The sequence below is a fragment of the Podarcis melisellensis genome (genome assembly GCF_964234715.1).
Source record: "Podarcis melisellensis genome assembly, chromosome: Z".
Lineage (NCBI taxonomy): Eukaryota > Metazoa > Chordata > Lepidosauria > Squamata > Lacertidae > Podarcis > Podarcis melisellensis.
Window position 1 is genome coordinate 1945148 of NC_138547.1, and position 19252 is coordinate 1964399.

General features: G+C 48.1%; 2 protein-coding genes and 1 long non-coding RNA gene across 5 annotated transcripts in view; 1 reads left to right on the top strand and 2 right to left on the bottom strand.

Annotated features, from left to right (window-relative positions):
• The window catches only part of LOC309361600, a 215819-nt gene that overhangs the window by 138577 nt on the left and 57990 nt on the right, over positions 1-19252 (top strand). The gene's annotated exons all lie outside the window — the stretch shown is intronic.
• The window catches only part of RABGAP1 (RAB GTPase activating protein 1), a 90408-nt gene that overhangs the window by 32058 nt on the left and 39098 nt on the right, over positions 1-19252 (bottom strand). The window lies entirely within an intron of this gene.
• GPR21 (G protein-coupled receptor 21) lies at positions 8401-12443 on the bottom strand. The gene is made up of 2 exons (XM_081896672.1): positions 10734-12443; positions 8401-10355 (listed from the first exon to the last, which is right to left on the bottom strand). Exon 2 carries the CDS (start codon positions 10257-10259, stop codon positions 9201-9203), a length of 1059 nt encoding a protein of 352 aa, XP_081752798.1. The 5' UTR covers positions 10260-10355; positions 10734-12443; the 3' UTR covers positions 8401-9200.

Genomic DNA, 19252 nt, shown 5'->3' on the forward strand with positions numbered 1-19252 from the left:
TCCTCTCCACTACCCCTCCTCCACTTTCCATTTTCCCTAAAATAAATAAGCTCATAAATGAAAATGCTGGTTTCTGTCAAGCTGTCATTACTTATGACATGTACAAAACTGAGAACAAAGAGAAATACATTATCTGCTCGCATTTGTCATTCCTTTACATGACTAAACCCTCGTTTTATTTAACTAGGCTGCAGTTCTGATTCTCCCCCGACGTTTTGAGGGGACTGACTCTGCTTACAGCACAAGGCATCAACATGGAGGCTCAAAGCTGTGACGTTCAGCACTCAGATCTGCAGAATCCCTGATGTGGTCCAAGAGGAACAAAGAATCCATGCCTTGGCTCCTCTCCCAGGCTCACCTTATGGAAGAGGTCCCCTGGTTTACGGATGCTCCTTCAGAAACAACCCACTGATCCCCAGCAGATCTCTCAAGCACCAAACCTGAGGGTGCCTCCATTCCTGAGCCAACCAGTTTTCCAGCAACACAATCCCACCACTCGCTGCAGAATCTTACAAGCCTCCACAGTTCTCCTTTACAAAGCAGCTCCTGGCCACCAAAAGTGTGGTGCCTGCACATGACGCAGGGCAGGGGTGGGGAACCCGTGCCCACTCCCAGGTGTTGCTAGAATCCCACCTGCCATCAGCTGAAGCTGGCATGTTCAATGGGCAGAGATGGTGGGAGACTGGATCTATAGCAATTTCTGGAAGGCCACAGGTTCCAGGAAGCAGTAACACCTTGGAATGAAAGGGCAAATTGGGCGTGTGGAGAACCTCTGGTGGTGACCTTTGCAACTTAAAAAAAATACTTGCATTGTATGTTTATCTGCTGCCAGATTAACAAAGAGATCTTTTTTAAAAAATGGATTTTAAGTTAATCTAGGTCAGGGGTTCTCATACTGCGGTTCACAACCTCCATTCAGGCAGCCCAAGGAACAGCTGCAGAAGAGTCAATAATTGATTCTGTGCCCCTGACAACACAGATGAAAACAATTTGCTAAATGGACCAAGGAGGCCTTGGTGTAAGACCTGAGATTTTAGTAAAATGGCAATGGTGCTGTGTCCTATTTTTGCTCTAGGAATTGACAAGCTAAAACAACTCTTTTGTCAATGGCCTAGCCTAAGGCTTGTGATTTTCATAACATACTAAAACTGGTTTTCACAAAGGTGCTGGTGTGAGGGGAGGTTTGCTGAGACCCACAGTGAATTACAAGTGGTCCACAAAAGGAAAATATGGGAACTGACCTAGATCAGAAAATCTGGAACCACTGATTAAACTCACTGCTGCAGCCTTAACTTTTAAGCATTTGTTTTATTTGCATCACATATTTCTTTCAAAGAGCTTATGGGAGTATGAGAAGGGGCCGTTGTTCAGTGGCAGAGCACATGGCCTGCATGAAGAGGTCCCAGGTGCAACTCCTGGTATCTTCAGATTGGGAAAAGACTCTAGTCTGAAACCCAGGAGAGCTGTTGCCAGCCAGTGAAGACAAAATGAATCAATGGCCGAATGACTCAGCATGAGGAAATTTCCTATAGACTCAGGTTCTTTCATTAGAGCAGGAATCTTGCCTACATATAGTGCCTCCAAAGTGCCATGTGCGCTAGTGGTGTGGTATAAACACTCCCCACCCACAGACCATTTGACTTGGGTGGAGGGTGGAGAAGCTGCAGCTCTCCAAGTGTTGCTGGACTACAACATCCATCATCCCTGAGAATGGGGCTGGATGGGGCTGATGGGAACCAGAGTCCAGCAACAATAGAAGGTAGCAGGTTCCCCAGCCCTGGTTGGAGTCATATAGAGAGACCCAGCGTCTGCACTGAGCTCTATGGCGAAGTGGGGAATCTGAACTCACGTCTGGCTCACTCCTTCAGTGTCAGCAGACAGAATCAAAATCATTCTAGGGAGTCCTAGTTCACTGCATCTGAACCCTTCACAGCCACTGCATGTTCCTTCACGAAGGCCTGCCAAGGAACAGTTAATAACTGGCATATTAAAAAGCCTCCCACTGCGGAATGCGAGCCCCCAGGCTGCAGAGCAATCTGAGAACACATTTATATGTCTGCAAAAGCCACATGTCCAAAACAAAGCAATTAAATTAGATATGGCACAAAAGGCCAATGCCATATTAAGGTTGTGTCATTCACCAGACCCAGCCCTGAGGAGGCAAAAGCAATCCAAGCCAGAACAGGAAGGCTCCCCTTCTCTCAAGGGGGAGTTGGCCAGATAGCCTGGGAGAGGCCCCACCCTCCGGGGCAGTAAGTACGTCTATTGGGCTCTTCCGGAGAGAGGTGGGGCCTCCCCCCCCCCCAAATAAGAGGTCCCCAGACCACTTCCTGCCAATTGGTCGATTCTGCAAAAACACCTCCCTCCAGAAGAGTCCAACAGTCATGAAGGGAGTGGCCTCCCCCAAGCCAACTGACCTCTTCCACTTAAAAAGACATAGCAAGTGAGAGCAACTGAAGGATTTTCATTTTCCATCTTGTTGTTTAGTCGTTTCGTCGTGTCCGACTCTTTGTGACCCCATGGATTTTCCATCTAGGTAAAAGTAAAAAGGTAAAGAACCCCTGGACAGTTAAGTCCAGTCAAGGCCACTATGGGGTTGCGACGTTCATCTCGCTTTCAGGCCGAGGGAGACGGCGTTTGTCCACAGACAGCTTTCCGGGTCATGTGGCCAGCAGGACTAAGCCACTTCTGGTGCAAGGGAATCCCGTGACAGAAACCAGAGCACATGGAAATGCTGTTTACCTTTTCCATCAACATTCATTCTGCATGTAATTTATCCTGCATGTACCACAAGACAACCCTACTCAAGTTCTGTCATATTTTGTCAATTAAAGAAACCATTTTGCCAACTAAAAAGGTGCCCCACCACCAATTCGAACTAGTCAGGAGCATCTCTTTTAAATATTTTAAAATACTTTCAGCTTGTGAAAATGGCAAGATGGCAAGCGCCATCATAGAATAATAACCCCACTTCTATGGGGTTCTTCTTTGAAAATGCCTCTGACAATACAGGTGAGCACCATCAAAAGCTAAGGGATGCTCTCCAGAACTAGGTTTTTCCTCCACATGATTTATTCATTAAAATCCATTTATATCTCACCTTTGCCTTTCAAGCTGGAGCACCCAAGGTGACTAACAACAACAACAAAAAGTTTTAAACCCCACTAACTTATAAAACAATTCTCAAAAGACACTTGAAAGTAAAACAGTTCAACAACAAGAGAGAGAGGAGAGGAGAGAAGGTGTAAGACCTTTCAGCAAATGGACAGGCAAAGGCATCAGGACGCCATCAGAGAGGAAGCCAGGTGGATGCCCATCTCAGGGCAAGGATTTCCACAGCTTAATCACTGAAAGAGAAAAAGTCTTTTCACACATTCCTGCCAATCACACCTCAAAAAAGGACCATCCTAACTGAACAAAGCAGAAAGGCAGGATAGGATGGGAGGAGGCAGCCCTGAATGTAGCCATGTCCTCAGTTATTTCAAGGGTGTGCAAGTATGCACACATTTTAAAAACTGTAAGATTTCTTCAGTCAAGCAACAGCTTGAGGACTGTCATATTCTCTCTGGGAACTCTCATGTGTGCTTGTCTGCACTGAAACATGCCTATGTTTAGTGCTACATGCAAACTGGGTCAGAGAGAAAGAACTGCCCTCCTTCCTAACTGCTAAGGCAGACGAGAGTGTTTGGGCAATAGTTTTTTGGGGGGAGGGCTAAGTAAGATGAGGGGACCTGAGTACTGTACACCCTACATGGCTCCTTCTTCCTGCCCCAGAGTTATTCAAAACAGCAAATATTGCAGAATCAGTTACACAAAATAAAAACAAGCAACTCTGCACAAGCAAAAATATCTGGCTTTCCTTGGTGCAGAATCTGGGTCACCTGGAGCAGAGGATTTTAAAGTTATTTTATTGTAGAGTTCAAGCAGCCCTGAAAAAAAAGGGTTTCAGAACAGGATAATAAAAAACAGACCTCATGTTCTACAGGGAGGCCCTTGGCACTGACGAAAGCTGAAAGGAACATGCTCACAGTTTTCAAGTCATTCAGAAGAGGTTGGAGGGATTTTGTTGCTTTGAAAACAGAGTAACCTGAACAAAAACTGGTTGGAGCTGATGGGAGTTGTAGTTTGAAACATCAGGAAGACACCAGGTTGGGGGAGGCTGATATAAAACGCTGCCAAGTGTACTTTGAGGATTGTTTCCCTCATCCTCGCTCAATCAAACAGCATGTAAGATTTTAGATTGCACAGTGGTAACTCGGGTTACATACACCTCAGGTTACATATGCTTCAGGTTACAGACTCCGCTAACCCAGAAATAGTGCTCCGGCGGTGCGGTGGCAGCAGGAGACCTCATTAGCTAAAGTGGTGCTTCAGTTTCAGGTTAAGAACGGACCTCCGGAACGAATTAAGTACTTAACCCGAGGTACCACTGTACACACTTCAGAGCAGAATTTCTCACTATAATTGTGTATGGAGCCATATGCATTGGTGATGCTATATAAATAAATGTTGCTAATAATCATAATTATTATTCCAGGAAATAAATAAATAAATAAATAAATAAATAATAAAGTAAGAGAAGTGATGCTCGAGATGTGTAATCTATCAAACAGCAAATGCAGAAAAGCAAAGCAGACTTTCCAAGGGGTGTATGTGTGTGGTCAAACTAAAAGAAGAGTATGTGTAGTAGTAGGAGCAGCAGCAGCAGCAGTGGACAAAACAAGAGTAACATGTTGAAGATCCCACAGAAGCAGGTCAACCTTTGGGGACTCAGCTACATTAGCAAAGAAAAAGCGCTTTATAGGTATTGTATATGCATTATAACACTGTGACACCAGATGGCACTGTGAAGTTTGGTTTTTGCCAACCTGATTTGCCATACAAAGTTTACAATGAGTTTAACTGAAACGCTTCTCTGATGTGTCTAGATCCAGTCTTGCCCAATGGACCAGTCATGAGGTTGTCCAAAGTACTTCTATGCTACCTAGGGTGACCTCACATCTCAAGACTACTCATTCCAGCCACTTCCTGATCTGCCTTCCTGCCTTTCTTAAATACGCTATTTAAGGCTCCCCGCCCCCTCTTCAGTTTGGCTGAAGTCTACCTCACATCAATAAGGCACTTTTTATGAACTGGCCTTCTCTTTAATAAACTGCAAAACACTCGTGAACATTCTGTGGCATCACAGGAGCTTAGATCAGTGGCAAAAGAGTTATGATATAGCCTACAACAGTTTCTATTTATCATAACCCACAGTATTATAGTACAGTAAAGATGGGTGGGGACTGTGGGTGGCGCTGTGGGTTAAACCACAGAGCCTAGGACCTGCCAATTGGAAGGTCGGCGGTTTGAATCCCCGCAACAGGGTGAGCTCCCGTTGTTCGGTCCCTGCTCCTGCCAACCTAGCAGTTCGAAAGCACGAAGTGCAAGTAGATAAATAGGGACCACTCTCTGGCGGGAAGGTAAACGGCATTTCCGTGCGCTGCTCTGGTCCGCCAGAAGTGGCTTAGTCACGCTGGCCGCGTGACCCGGAAGCTGTCTGTGGACAAGTGCCGGCTCCCAGCCTATAGAGCGAGATGAGCGCGCAACCCCAGAGTCGGTCACGACTGGACCTGATGGTCAGGGGTACCTTTACCTTTAAAGATGGGTGAGTTCATTTGGGGACAGAAGGTCAGAGACACAGGATCTTATGTCTGGCCACAGCTTAATCCAACAAGAGGAACTTCTGGCCCACAGATGAAACGGAGCTGCCAGAGCCTTCCCATTTGGCTAGCCAGGTCATTCTGGTGAACGCACAAATACATCTGCCATCATCCCTGACATAAGGTATTGGGCAGGTAAAGGTAGGGCTTTAAAGGATGGAGCAGGAGCTTACAGAGGGCTCCCAGTGGTTCCACTGCTGGAGAAGGGCACACCCCCAGTCACCCATCAGCTGATGGGCAATACCAGTAGCCTTAGCTTGAGGAGGAAAAAGCGGTTTCTCTTTAATGGAAATTGCTCCCCACCCCCTGCTGTTCTTTAAAGCCTCCCCACATTCCTGAGTTAAAGAGAGCTACAGAATGGGTGGATGGGTGCGCACAGCATACAAGAGAAAGGTGTGTCTCCAAGAAGCCAAAAAGTTGATCCAAAGATCACTCTTTAGAACAGGGGTAGCAAATGTGAGACTCACCAGGGTTTGGACTACAGCTCCCAACCAGCCCCACACAGCACTGCCCATGGTCAGGGATGATGGGAGTGTCTGGAGTGTGCAGGCTGGCCGCTGCTGCTCTTGTTGTTGCTGTTTAGCCGTTTAGCTGTGTCCGACTCTTCGTGACCCCATGGACCAGAGCACGCCAGGCACCCCTGTCCTCCACCGCCTCCCGCACCTCCCGCAGCTTGCTCTGAGGCATCTGGAAAAGCAGGCCTTCATTGAAAAGCTGTATCAAGAAGCAGACTGCAAAGAGCCCACAAACATGATGAACGCTCACTTCGAGACAGCTGTCCTCGTCTTCTTCAGAAGATATCATTATGCAGCAGCTTCAGCATTTACATCTAGCTCTAAAAAAACAGCACACTGGCTAAAATATATGGAATACTGGTCAGGACCCAGCTGCGGCGGAGGCACCTACAAAAACAAGTTCTCTATCAGGCACGCAAACAAAAAAGCCAATAGCTCCAGACAATAGGAGCTGGGCTAAGTCCCAGTGGCAGCTCTCTCAGAAGCTGGTTTTTTTAAGGGGCCTTTCAGATCCTGCTGGACTACAAACTCCTCTCACCCTGACCACTGGTCACTCTGGGTGGGGCTGATGGGAGTCCAACAGCTTCTCGGGGCCACAGGTTCACTGTCTCTGTTTTAAAACTCACCAAAATATGACCGGGGAAGATAAGCTTGAAAAAGTGGGGAGCGTAACCAGTAATCCCAGTGAGGGGAAGAGAGCAGGTCACCTGCAGCCAGAGAGTGAGAGTTCAGGTTCTGCACGCCTACTTGTCCCTCCACTAGACAAGGAAAAGAAATTAATAGGAGAGCCTTGATTAATCAACCCAAAGCACCACATTACCATTTCGAACAGTGGACAAAGGAATGCCCTCTTAGGAAGCCCACAAGGCAGGCATGAAAACAGTCCTCCTGCTCTGTTGCTCCCCTCTGATAACTGGTATTCAAAGGTCAACTGGCTTTGAACTGGGAGATTCATAACAATAACAGTAACTATTATTATTATTATTATTATTATTATTATTAATCATCATCATCATCATCATCATCATACCCTGCCCATCTGGCTGGGTTTCCCCAGCCACTCTGGGTGGCTCCCAACAGAATATTAAAAACACGATAAACAATAAAACATTAAAAACAGGGCTGCCTTCAGATGTCTTATAAAAGTCAGATACAGTGGTACCTCAGGTTACAAACACTACGGGTTACAGACTCCGCTAACCCAGAAGTTAATAACTTTAGCTCAGGATGAGAACAGAAATCACGCGGCAGCGGCGGCAAAGGGAGGCCCCATTAGCAAAAGTGGTACCTCAGGTTAAGAATGGTTTCAGCTTAATGGACCTCCGGAACAAATTAAGTTCATAACGAGAGGTACCACGGTAGTTGTTTATTTCCTTGACATCTGATGGGAGGGCATTCCACAGGGCAGGTGCCAGCACCGAGAAGGCCCTCTGCCTGGTTCCCTGTAACCTCACTTCTCGCAGGGAGGGAACCGCCAGAAGGAACTCAGAGCTGGACCTGAGTGTCCAGGCTGAACAATGGGAATGGAGACGCTCCTTCAGGTATACTGGGCCTTTGAGGCCGTTTAGGGCTTTAAAAGTCAGCACCAACTTTGAATTGTGATCAGAAATGTACTTTATAGCCATCATGACTAGCAGTCTGCTTTCTGTATATTTCTCCCACAAAAGAAAGTTATCGTGCCAAGGCAGTGCCAGGGGTGTGATAGGGACAACAGAGAGTGTTGTACCCAGAACACTGATCTGCTTAGAGATTGCTCTGCTTTCCTCAAATGGGGGCATACAGGACACCCCAGGAAGGTTCACTGAGCCCAACTCCTCTTCCCATTTGGTAAACCAGAAATGCAATTGGCTCCTGGGGTTTTTGAACAGATATCAAGCCCACCTACCCTAACAGGAGGAAGGAGTCCCCAGTTTCCCAATTAGAAATCCAAAATATTGCACCTTTCATGAACATACAAGTTATTTAGGAGTCTAATGCTTCACTCTTGTTTTGCTACTTAAGCTGTATGTAAAGTATTAGAGGAATTCAATGTTTAAAAGGAAAGTTTTTTAAAAAAGAAATTTCCTCAAAACAACAACAAAAATTGAGCACACGCTGGTTTCTAATGAGAATGCTTTTGTTCCATTCTCAAGCTGCCACCTACATATCCAGAGCAATAAGGATGGTCAAAATATTTTCTCCACTTACTTAGAAAAAGAAAATACTTTATTCAACTGCTAAATTTTGTCTGCTTCAAAGTCATCCCAACTACTACACAAACATTTTTTAAAAAATAAAAATGCAAACACTGTACTGTAAATCACATATGAGCATTCTAACAGGGCACTCAGGATGAGAAGTTTTTGGAAAAAGCATCGGGGGAGGTGGGGAGGTCAGAATACTGATTAATCACATGTGGTGTGGCTGTATCACACGACAAAATCAAATGTTCAAGTGTTTACATTATTTGTTTATAGGACTATGGGGGAAATGGGGTTGGGGGGAAGTCAGGGAGACTATACTTTGGCCCCTTATATTAAGAATTCTGAAATATACTTTGGCATTTGCACAGAAAAACAAAAGCAAATAATCAGGGAGTATACCATCAGACCATTTACACATTCCCACATTGACACGCAAGATCAAAGCTCTCCGAAAATGCCCAAGCTTTAAAGGAAGAACACAAATGTCTCTTTTGCCAGAGGTCTTGCATGCCCAGCACTGGCAGGCACTCCAGACAGGAGAGAAAGGGGAGGAGGAGGAGGAGTGCTCAGTTTTGGAAACACAGGTGCCAGGTCACCAAACCCGCTTCACACAAGGACGTTTGTAAAGTGAAACACTAAAACAGACATGCTTGTGGAAATCTCCAGTTCTTCAACAGCATTTCTCAGAGAAAAATTGTGTGTTCTTGTCAGTTTTTTAGTTATTTTTGCAAACCTGGCAATATCTTTAATCTTTTTTCTGTTGTTGTTGTTGTTGTTTTTTTGTCGGAGCAATCTGTATCTTACGCATGACACCCATTTGAAGGTCTTTTGCTCCTCGAGGCGGAGGACTCCTTTGGCGCCCGGTGCCTGGCGCAAGAGACACAAACAGCGCCAGAGAGGCGCTTCAAGCCTTTCTGAAAGACGCTGTTGGACAGGCTGTAGATGACACAGTTGCAGAAGCTGTTGCTGATGGCAAGCCAGGTGGTCAGGAAGGAGGCTGCTCGGCTGTGGTAGACAGAAGAGCTCTCCAAGAGGAAGTAGATTATGTAGGGGAGCCAGAGGATGTAGAAGACGCTGGTGATGCGCAGGAGAACCATGGCATAGCGCTTGTCTGGGCATGGCTGGGCATCAGCCGCTTCCCCTTCTTGGGAGCTGAACCGCACGCGCCTCTCATTGATCTCTTTTGTGTGCTGCTGGCAAATGCGGAAGATGCTGAAATAGGTGAAGCAGACCACGAAGGCTGCCGGTGCGTACAGCATGATGATGATGAAGAGGGTGAAGATGGCCCAGGTGTCCCAGGAGTCAGCACACCACTGAAAAACATCCCCGTGATAGCCGGGCTTTCCCCAGTCAAAGAAAGCCGGGAGGAACACGGCGCCCGAGTACAGCCAGATGAACAGGATGCAAACCCGGAGGCGGCAGGGGGTGACCAGGGTGTTGTAGGACAGAGGCTTGGTGATGGCGATGTACCTGTCCACACTGATGCAGGCCAGGGAGGTCATGGAGACGCTCTTGAGCACGGAGACCACGTAGCCAAAGGCTCTGCAGATCACAGACTCCGGCAAGAAGGTGACCCGGTAGTGCAGCAGAGAGAGTGAAGGCACCAGGCAGCTCACACCCACCAGGAGGTCAGCGTAGGCCATGGTCTGGATGAAGTAGCTTGTCGTGTGGTGGTTCAGCAGTGGCGCGCAGTGGAAGACGAAGATGACCACAATGTTGCCCGAGATTATGAGGACGGTGAGGAAGACAATGACGATCAGCTCCAGCAGGCAGATGTCCAAGGCCTCCGGATAGCCGGCAGCCAGGAGGCAGAAGGGCCTGCTGCTGCTGTGGTTGCTACCATCCAGGGAGGCATTCATCTTGCGTCGGTGGCAGAAACCCCTCACTCTGCTGCCACTGATGGTGGATGCTGCCTGGCTGCTTCTGCTGTCATTGCGGCTGCCACACGTGCCACCCTGTCAAAGCCCAAACAGGAGATGGAGAGGGATGCAGAGGCTCCCTGGAGCTGCTGGGCATTGTCCGCAGTGGCTTCCTCCTGGAAACACCAGTTCTTTGGGCTGCAGCCTCCACAGCCACCGCCCCCTCCTCCTCCTCCTCCTCTCTCTCTCTCTGCTGGCAGCTCAGCAACACACCACGCACAGATGCGTGGAAGGGGGGCGATAGAGAAAAGGGATGGAGGGAAGCAGTTTGCTTGTGCAATTGGGGGGGGGGGGAGGAGATCCAGCAATAGCCACGCGAGGGCGGGTGCTAGATGAAAAGGAGAGGAGGGAGGGGTGCCTTTACAGCATCCCCCCTCCCATAGCTTCAGGACGCGTACAAGCCGGCCTCCTCACCCACAACGCTGCAGGACTTCGGCTAGCCTCTCCGCAGCCGGCTGGAGAATGGGCGCCGCCGCCGCCGCGCCGGATCCCGCACCTCTCCGTCGATGCAGGAGTGAGGAAAGAGGAGGAAGAAGAGAGGGTCCGGCCTGCGGGTCCCTCCCCGTCCCCCACGGCTGGGCTAGGCTGAGCTGCCCTCCTGCCTACCTGCAGCCGAGAGGGACAAAGGCGAAGCGAGCGCCGGGAGCAGACGCAGAGGGACGCGGCAGCGGCTGCTTTTGATGCGCCCAGCCAGGCAGAGCAGCTGCCGGCCGTAGAAGAGCCTGCGCGGCGCAGGGGGAGGAACCCAGGTGCGAGGGAGGGGGCGGACAAAGGAAGACGATCCAGGCGGCGGCGGCGGCGACAGGAGGGGTGGGGGCGCAGCCAAGAGCCTCCCTTCCGCGCCCGGATAGCCGCAGCAAAGGCGCGCGCGTCCTCGTTTCCCGGCTCGATCGCCGGTGCGCCCCCTCATCTCCAAAGAGGAGCGCCCCGCCCTTTAGCAAAGAGGGGCCGCGGCTGAGTCTACAAGGAGCCAAGCCCGCCCGCTTCGTTCTTCTGAAGGGGCTCTAGGAGGTGCGAAGAGTAATCGTGTGCTCAGAGGTCCAGTTCCCTTACAGGTTTGCAACGCGTCTTTCCTTGGCTGATCACCAAGGCATTAAGTTGTTTTTTCCAAAGCTGTCCTTCTTCATCTAAGATGTGCAGCAAAAATCCTAATATGCCCTTCCGAGTTAGACGCATGGGAGTGGGCTGCGAGGGGGCGGGGCAGACGGCATGCTTCACACATCCCAAAGTGCACGCGCTCTCTCCCAAGACACACTCTCCACGTGGTTTAAACCATCTGAACCCAACCCAGCTGGCACACTCCCATGCCCACTGAGATGTTTAAGCTTGGCAATTATGCTCTGCCATGCTCTTAACAGGTCCTATACAAAATCGCCACTAAATGATAGTGACCTGGACATTATGGGGCAGACACAACTAAAAAGTATCTGTCTTACAATAAGCAGGACCTGTGCAAGAGCTTCCCTCAGAGGATAGCATTAACGCCTCTATAGAAGCAAACACAAAGGTTGCAATCCCTTGATCAAATCTTAGCTTAATAAGCCACCATATAAAGAAGCTTCAAAAACCTGCATTTAGGCACTTCACTCGCTCCTCTGTGTGAATGAATAAACCAGCCAGGAAGCCACAGTTAAGCGGTAGTTTCCTGTTATGTCCAAATGGGGAAACTATGGCTTGTGGATCCCGAACAGGCCAGGACACAAAGACAACTTTAAACATTTAAACATAGAAGCCACAACCTTGCTTCAGTGACACAGACAACAGCCAAAATTGAGGCTAGCAGGTTCACACACAAACGCTTTGTAGGTAATAAAGGTCCTGGAAAACAAGCCTTATGAGCATATGCAAGTCTTTAGCATATGCGCCGCCGGGGTGCAAAGATCCGCCCAGTGCCCCCAAATTTAGACTGCCCACGTCTACACCCAAGATATACTTCTCCGTGGTTGCAGGCAAGGCCATGGCGGCAGCCTGACCCTCCGAGTCATGCTGCTGTCGCCCCTCAAGAACCGGGCGCCCAATCTCCGCAAAGGCACCCAGCTTCACCTCCAGGCACTTTTAAAAGCTCCCCAGGAGGAGGAAGGAGAAGAAGAGGGACACAGCAGCCAGGCTGATGGTGGGCGAGAGAGCAACTCAGGGCAGGACTCTGGGGAGGAGAAAGCGGCCGGGGGAGGCCAGCTTTGAATGTCAGCTTGATCAAAATTAACTTATTTTTTCGTAACAGATAGATAGCTTAGGCAGCTTCAGTGGTAGCCCCCCCCCCCCAGAATTCAGTGCCTGGGTGCCCTGCACCCCTGGGTAAAGACAGCCCCGCTTATGAGGAATGTTTGGGGGAGTGGGGTGTGTTTAGGAAAACAGGAGACCGAGAGGAAATATGATAGCCATCTTCAAATATCCAAAGGAGTCACCAAAGATGGAGCAAGCCTGTTTTCTTCTGCTCCAGAGGACAGGACCCAAACCAATGGATTCAAATGACAGGAAAGCATATTGTGACTAAACATTAGGAAGAACTTTTTGATGGTTCAACACTGAAACAGACTGTCTTGGAAGGCTGTGGACTTTCCTCCCCTGGAGGTTTTAAAAGGGAGGCTGGATGGCCACTTGTCAGGGATTCTTTAGTTGCGATTACTGCATTCCAGGGGCTTGGGCTAGGTGACCATCAGGGTCCCTTCCAACTCTACAATTCTACTACAGTCATACCTCGGAAGTCAAATGGAATCCGTTTCAGAAATCCGTTTCGACTTCTAAAACATTCGGAAACTCCTGCAGTCAATCGGAAGCCGTGAAACCTGTGTCGGATGTTTGGGTTCCAAAGAATGTTCGCAAACCGGAACAATCACTTCTGAGTCTGCGGCGTTCAGGAACCAAAACGTTCAACTTGCAAGGCATTCAACGTCCGATGTACGACTGTATTCTATAACCAGTGGTTTGAACTGTACTGGGAGAGGAATGGAAGACAGAACTCAACTGATTTAATCCACAAAGAGTTCTGTAAATAGGTGTCAGCACTGCTATTGGGACAATACCCACCTGCCTGTTGGGGGATGAAGTGCCAATCCCAATCTTTGCTGTTGTGAGATGACAGCCAGAATTATTTGACACATGCCTGGATATGTATTCTCCTGAAAACCTTCTAACTAGTTGAATGGAAAGGCAAAAGGGCCAGAAGATTTACTGCAGCAGCTCTCACTTCATCCAGTGCTATTCGCTCCAGAGACATCTGTTGGGGAAATGGCTCCAGAGCAGCTGCTGCTGCTGCTGCCAACACAGATGGGTGTGTTAATGTAAGGACATTCTGCCATGTGGGGCATGGACCCACCAGTGAGGACAGAGGAGCAAAAGTCATCAAGGGCAAACTTCTGAAAGAAAGGTTTTGAGTCCTAGCTGAGAAAGGGAGTTGGTTTTCAGAGATATGTGGAGAGGGTAACAACGTTCAGATTTTTGGGTATTGAATTACAAGAGGATCTGTCCTGGAGTGTCAACACAAGGGGGCTTGTGAAGAAGGCACAGCAGAGACTGCTAAGGAAAAACCATCTTCCACAGAAACTGCTGCTTGCCTTCTATCACTGTGCCATTGAGAGCGTGCTCACTTATGGCTTATGTGTGTGGTACGGAAGCTGTACTACCCAGGACAGGATGGCGTTGTGCAGAGTTGTTAAGGCAGCAGAGAGCATTGTTGGCTGCCCACTCTCCACCTTAGAGCAGATTTATGCCACAAGGTGCCATAGGAAGGCACTGGACATAGTAAAAGACCCATCGCATCCTGGTCACTGTCTCTTTGAGCTCCTGCCGTCGGGACGGAGATACAGGACGATGATGACAAGAACGAGCCGTCTCAAGAACAGCTTCTTCTCCAGAGCGATCTCGGCCCTGAATGGGAAACCTGGACTTTGAAAGTCATCTAATCTTCCTTGCTGTATTATATTATATTGTTTTAATTAGTGTTTTTATAGTTGTTCTGATTTTGAGTGGAGTGCCCTATCTGGGTGGATGGAGCAGCCAAGTAATTTCGTTGTCCCTGAGAGGGGGCAATGACAATAAAGATATTAATATTATATTATTATTATTATTATTATTATTATTATTATTATTATTATTATTATTATTATTATTATTATTATTATATCCCAACTGACAGGCCTTTCAGACACTCCACCAGCTCCTTTTGCAGTTGCATTTGCTCAGCATCTCCTGGATGTCACAGTGAAAACAGAAAGAGGCTTCCCACATGTGACGCATTCAGTGTTTCTGTTTTGTTCTGCAGAGCTCAACCGGAAGCTACAGGATGAGGGATTGCTCCTGTGCTCAAATCCTGCTTGTTGGTTTCCCAGAGACACCTGGCTGGCCACTGTGAAAACAGGAGGCTGTCCTGGATGGGCCACTGGTCTGCTTTTGCAGGCTCCTCTTATGTGCCCAAAGGACTCCTCTCAACTCCAAGCCTGACAGCAGTTCATTAACCTGCCAGGGAAACTAGGCGAGCCCATCAGGGTTGCATTATGGATCTCCGCATTTGTTGCTCCCCTTTTGCTGAGCCAGCACAAGCTGAAGCAGCAGCTTGCTGGGTCAGTGGAGCAGCTACTCATGCGGAAGGAGAAGCCAAACAGCAATTTGTGGCTCAGTGCAGCCTCTAAAAAGAAACAACACACAAAATTCAGCCTGTTTAAAAATAAAAATGTACAGTGACAGAAGGATGGGTGCTGGTCTGGCTATCAAAGTAAAGCAAGAGATCAAAATTCCCAGGGAGAAAAATCAGACCCTGGTCCTTTGCCCCCACCCTCTCAAAGAAGGGAGAGACCCAGAGGACCAAGCTAGGCTAGAAAGTGCATATCCTGCCTTCTACAACATCCTTCTGGGTTTCTTGGCATATAGCCTTTAAAAGCAGGGGCAAGAGCACCTGGCTTGCAAGCAGATGGTCGCAGGTTCAATTCCAGGCATCACCAGGTAGAGTTGGGAAAGAACCGTGTCTGGAACCCTGGAGACTCACTGCCAGTCACAGCATAAACAATAGGGAGATAGATTGAAATAAAGAACATAAGAACAACCTGGTGGATCAGGCCAATGGCTCATCTAGTTCAGCATCCTGTTCTCACAGTGGCCAGCCAGATGGCTGGAAGAACATCCTGCAAGCAAGATTTGAGCCCAAGAACCCTCTCTCCTCCTGTGGTTTCCAGCAACTGAAGCATCGCTGCCTCCTGTGGAGGCAGAACCTGGTCTGACACACTATAAAGGAAGCTTCGTCCTATGTTTTTGAAGTCACGAAATTTGAAGGGACAGGAACCTGAAGATTTTGAAAGGGGCTGTTTAAGTTGCTATTTAACTTCCTGAGAATTGGAAGCTGGCATCCAGAAAGCCGGTGACATTTCTTTTCCTTCCCAGGCTGCATTCACTGTTTCCCAAGTGAATGCAAATTCTACACCAAGCTCACCCAAAATTTAGAAAGCATTGTTATTCAAAATGCAAATGAGTCAGTTCTCCTCCTGATGTCGCAGCCACCACCACCCCAGACCAGGAGAGCAACAGCATGGAGAGAGAGAGAAATCTCCTGCAAATCAAGCACAGTTAGGATGTTGGAGAAGAGTGGAGAGGTGCTGTTTTAGGATAGCAAAAAAAGTAGGCATGTGAGAGTATCATCTACTTTTGGGCAGGAGAGAACAGAACCACAGAAACCAGACTTCTTGCTTGCTTGTCTGCCTAGCAAACTCGTAATCCACCAAAACTGGCATTTTTGACAGGATTCTGATTGGAGGCCAGCACCTGCCTGGGAGATGACATTATCTGGAAAACTGATGGAGAAAGGGGAAGAGTGGAAGAGTGGCTGGTGGTAGTGTAACAGGTGGACCAATCAAGAAGATCTAGGACAGGCATAGGCAAACTCAGCCCTCCAGATGTTTTGGGACTACAATTCCCATCATCCCTGACCACTAGGTCCTGCTAGCTAGGTATCATGGGAGTTGTAGGCCAAAAACAACTGGAGTTTGCCTATGGCTGCTCTAGGAGGCAGCTAAATCAATACTGTGAGCCAATTCAGACAGCAAGTCCCACTGCACCAGTCTCAAAAGACAGACAGCAACGGCAGGACTTGGCCTGAGGAAACTGGAAGAAGATGCAGGTCTGGCACAGCACATATAAACTCCAGCAGCAAGCAAGGAGCAATGCCTTGCAAAGAAAACTAGGTGTTCGAAACTCTATGTTTGTGGCATTCCACTGGTATGTGTGCTTGTGGGGTGGGGAGAGCATGATTTACAGGTAGGATCAACAGGTACAGGAATATTAAGTGAATCTCCTATGCAGACCCCACACATTAATACCATGATGCAAGCACGTGGGTGAGTAGCACTGTCTCCGTCTGGTTCTGAGCAGGCCAGGCAGATTCCCTGGAACCCGTATGCAATTACTGTTTCCCGTTCCAAATAATCATGCTCTTCTTTCAAAGCTGCATCACAACCTTCTCCCAAGCAACCCAACAGAATAAGCTGCTAATGCCACCAACTGGAGGGCTTTCCTATATTTCCTGCTTCTTCAGTACCCTTTACCATGCCAGTTACCACAAAGGGGGGGGGGGTTGCATGCACCTGTCTCCTTCTTTCATTCCACCTCAAATACCACATTCATTTGACAGGTTTCTGTGCTGCACAGCTGGCAAGAGCCCCAGCGTGAAATGTGGGTGGCTTTAAGGCACACAACTGCCACAAATTTAGACTCAGAAGACATCTTGCAAATGTCTGTTGACATTAAAACTCATTGCCACAGTGCTGCGCTGACAAATGCATCACAGCTTTTACACTCCCAGCATGGACACCAAGTAGGCTGGTGGGTGAGGGATGGAAGAGTCTGTTCCTCTTCTGCCAGCCCACTCACTCGCCTGCATGAAAGTCCTGGTCATCTAAGGCTACCAGGTTAGTTGTTAAATGCAAGGCTGTAGTAAGACATAAAGAAAATGGATTAGCACCAGTTTTAATACGGAAAGAACAGTGAGATCACCACCATCTTATCGGCAGTTTTTCAAACAGATTTCATTACTTCGGCTGAGCAATCCCAGATTTCTGCCCACCCAGTTCCCAACCTGGTAGATAATAGCATCCATCATTCATTATACTAATTTGATGCCCTCCACAAAACCAGGCCACCATCTATCTGCCCAAATACTCTTCCCCAAGTACTAAGTCGCAGACGTAGGACCCAATTCAACTGTACTTTTATTGGCTTTGGCTAAATGTTTTCATAAGGAACAATGAAGATGAAAAGAGCACTGCCAGAAGTTGACGCAATATAATATATGCAATGCATTATAAATAAATACAAACAAGCTGCATTTAAAAAACCCACTGAGCTAATTTTGCTGACTGACACTTTCAGTGAGCACATCCAAGCCAGTGGCAGTAAAAAAGAAGCAACAGAGGCTGTTGTTTAAACAACAAAAGAAAGGAGGAAACAATTTTTTTAAATGGTAAAGGCGTATTTGTGTTTCTACAAAGGTTGGCACCATAATGAGTGGTGACCTACAGTTTTTCCATGCGCCCAAGCCCTTCACCACAAGATTATGACCTTAGGCAGCAGCCTTCCCCAACCAGATGTTTTGAACTACAACTCCCCTCAGTCTCAACTAGCATCGCCCAGGTCGGAGAAGGCTGCTAGGCATGAACAAAGCATAGGACGCAGCAGACCAAATGGTGCACCTAGTCAACATCCTTCTTCCTGTGGTGGGCTGCTGGAAGCTTCAGGGATACTTACAAGCAACAGCCTTTTGCCCACAGCATCTGCTACTCCATGCATATTCTGCCTCTGAAAATGCAGGCTCCACTCAACTTTCAATAAAGCCATTTTCCACAAATGTGTCTGAATACAGGCCAACCTTTGCCAACCCTGGTACATGCTGGCTGGGATTGATGAGGGTTGTAGTTCACTTTGCCACATATATGCCTACTCAACCACTTAATTGATTTATTATATTATTTACACCCCACCCATCCAACTAGGTTGCCCCAGCCACTCTGGGCAGCTCCCAGCACGTATAAAAACATAATAAAACGTCAAACATTAAAAACCTCCCAATACAGGGCTGCCTTCAGATGTCTTCTAAAAGTGGTAAAGGAACCCTGGACAGTTAAGTCATGTCAAAGGCAACCATGGGGTGCAGCGCTCATTTCACTTCAAGCCAAGGGAGCTGGCGTTTGTCTGCAGACAGCTTTCTGGGTCATGTAGCCAGCATGAGTAAACCGCTTCTGGTGCAATGGGATATCGTGAGGGAAGCCAGAGCACACGGAAATGTGTTTACCTTCCTGCCACAGCAGTACCTATTTATCTACTTGTACTGACATGCTTTCGAACTGCTAGGTTGGCAGAAGCTGGACAGAGCAATGGGAGCTCACCCCGTTGTGGGGATTCGAACGGCTGACCTTCTGATCGACAAGCACAAGAGCAAGAGGCTCAGTGGTTTAGACTAAGATGGCCACCCACCTCCCTAAAAAAACTATCCCTAAAAACCCCACCTATACCCTAAAAGTGGTATAGTTCTTTATCTCCTTGACAGCTGATGGAAGGGCATTCCACAGGGAGGGCACCACAGCCAACTGTAACTTCCCTGTAACTTCACTTCTTGCAGTGAGGGAACCGCCAGAAGACCCTAGGAGCTGTCTGGACCTGAGTGTCTGGGCTGAATGATGAGGGTGGAGATGCTTCTTCAGGGATACAGGGCCAAGGTCAATTAGGGCTTTAAAGGTCATCACTAACACTTTGAATTGTGCTTGGAAACATTGTGGGAGCCAATGTAGGTCTTTCAGGAGTGGTGTTATATGCGCCTGGCAGCCACTCCCAGTCACCAGTCTAGCTGCTGCATTCTGGATTAGTTGTAGTTTCCAAGTCACCGTCAAAGGTAGCCCCATGTAGAGCATGTTGCAGTAGTCCAACAAGGAGATAACCAGAGCATGTACCACTAT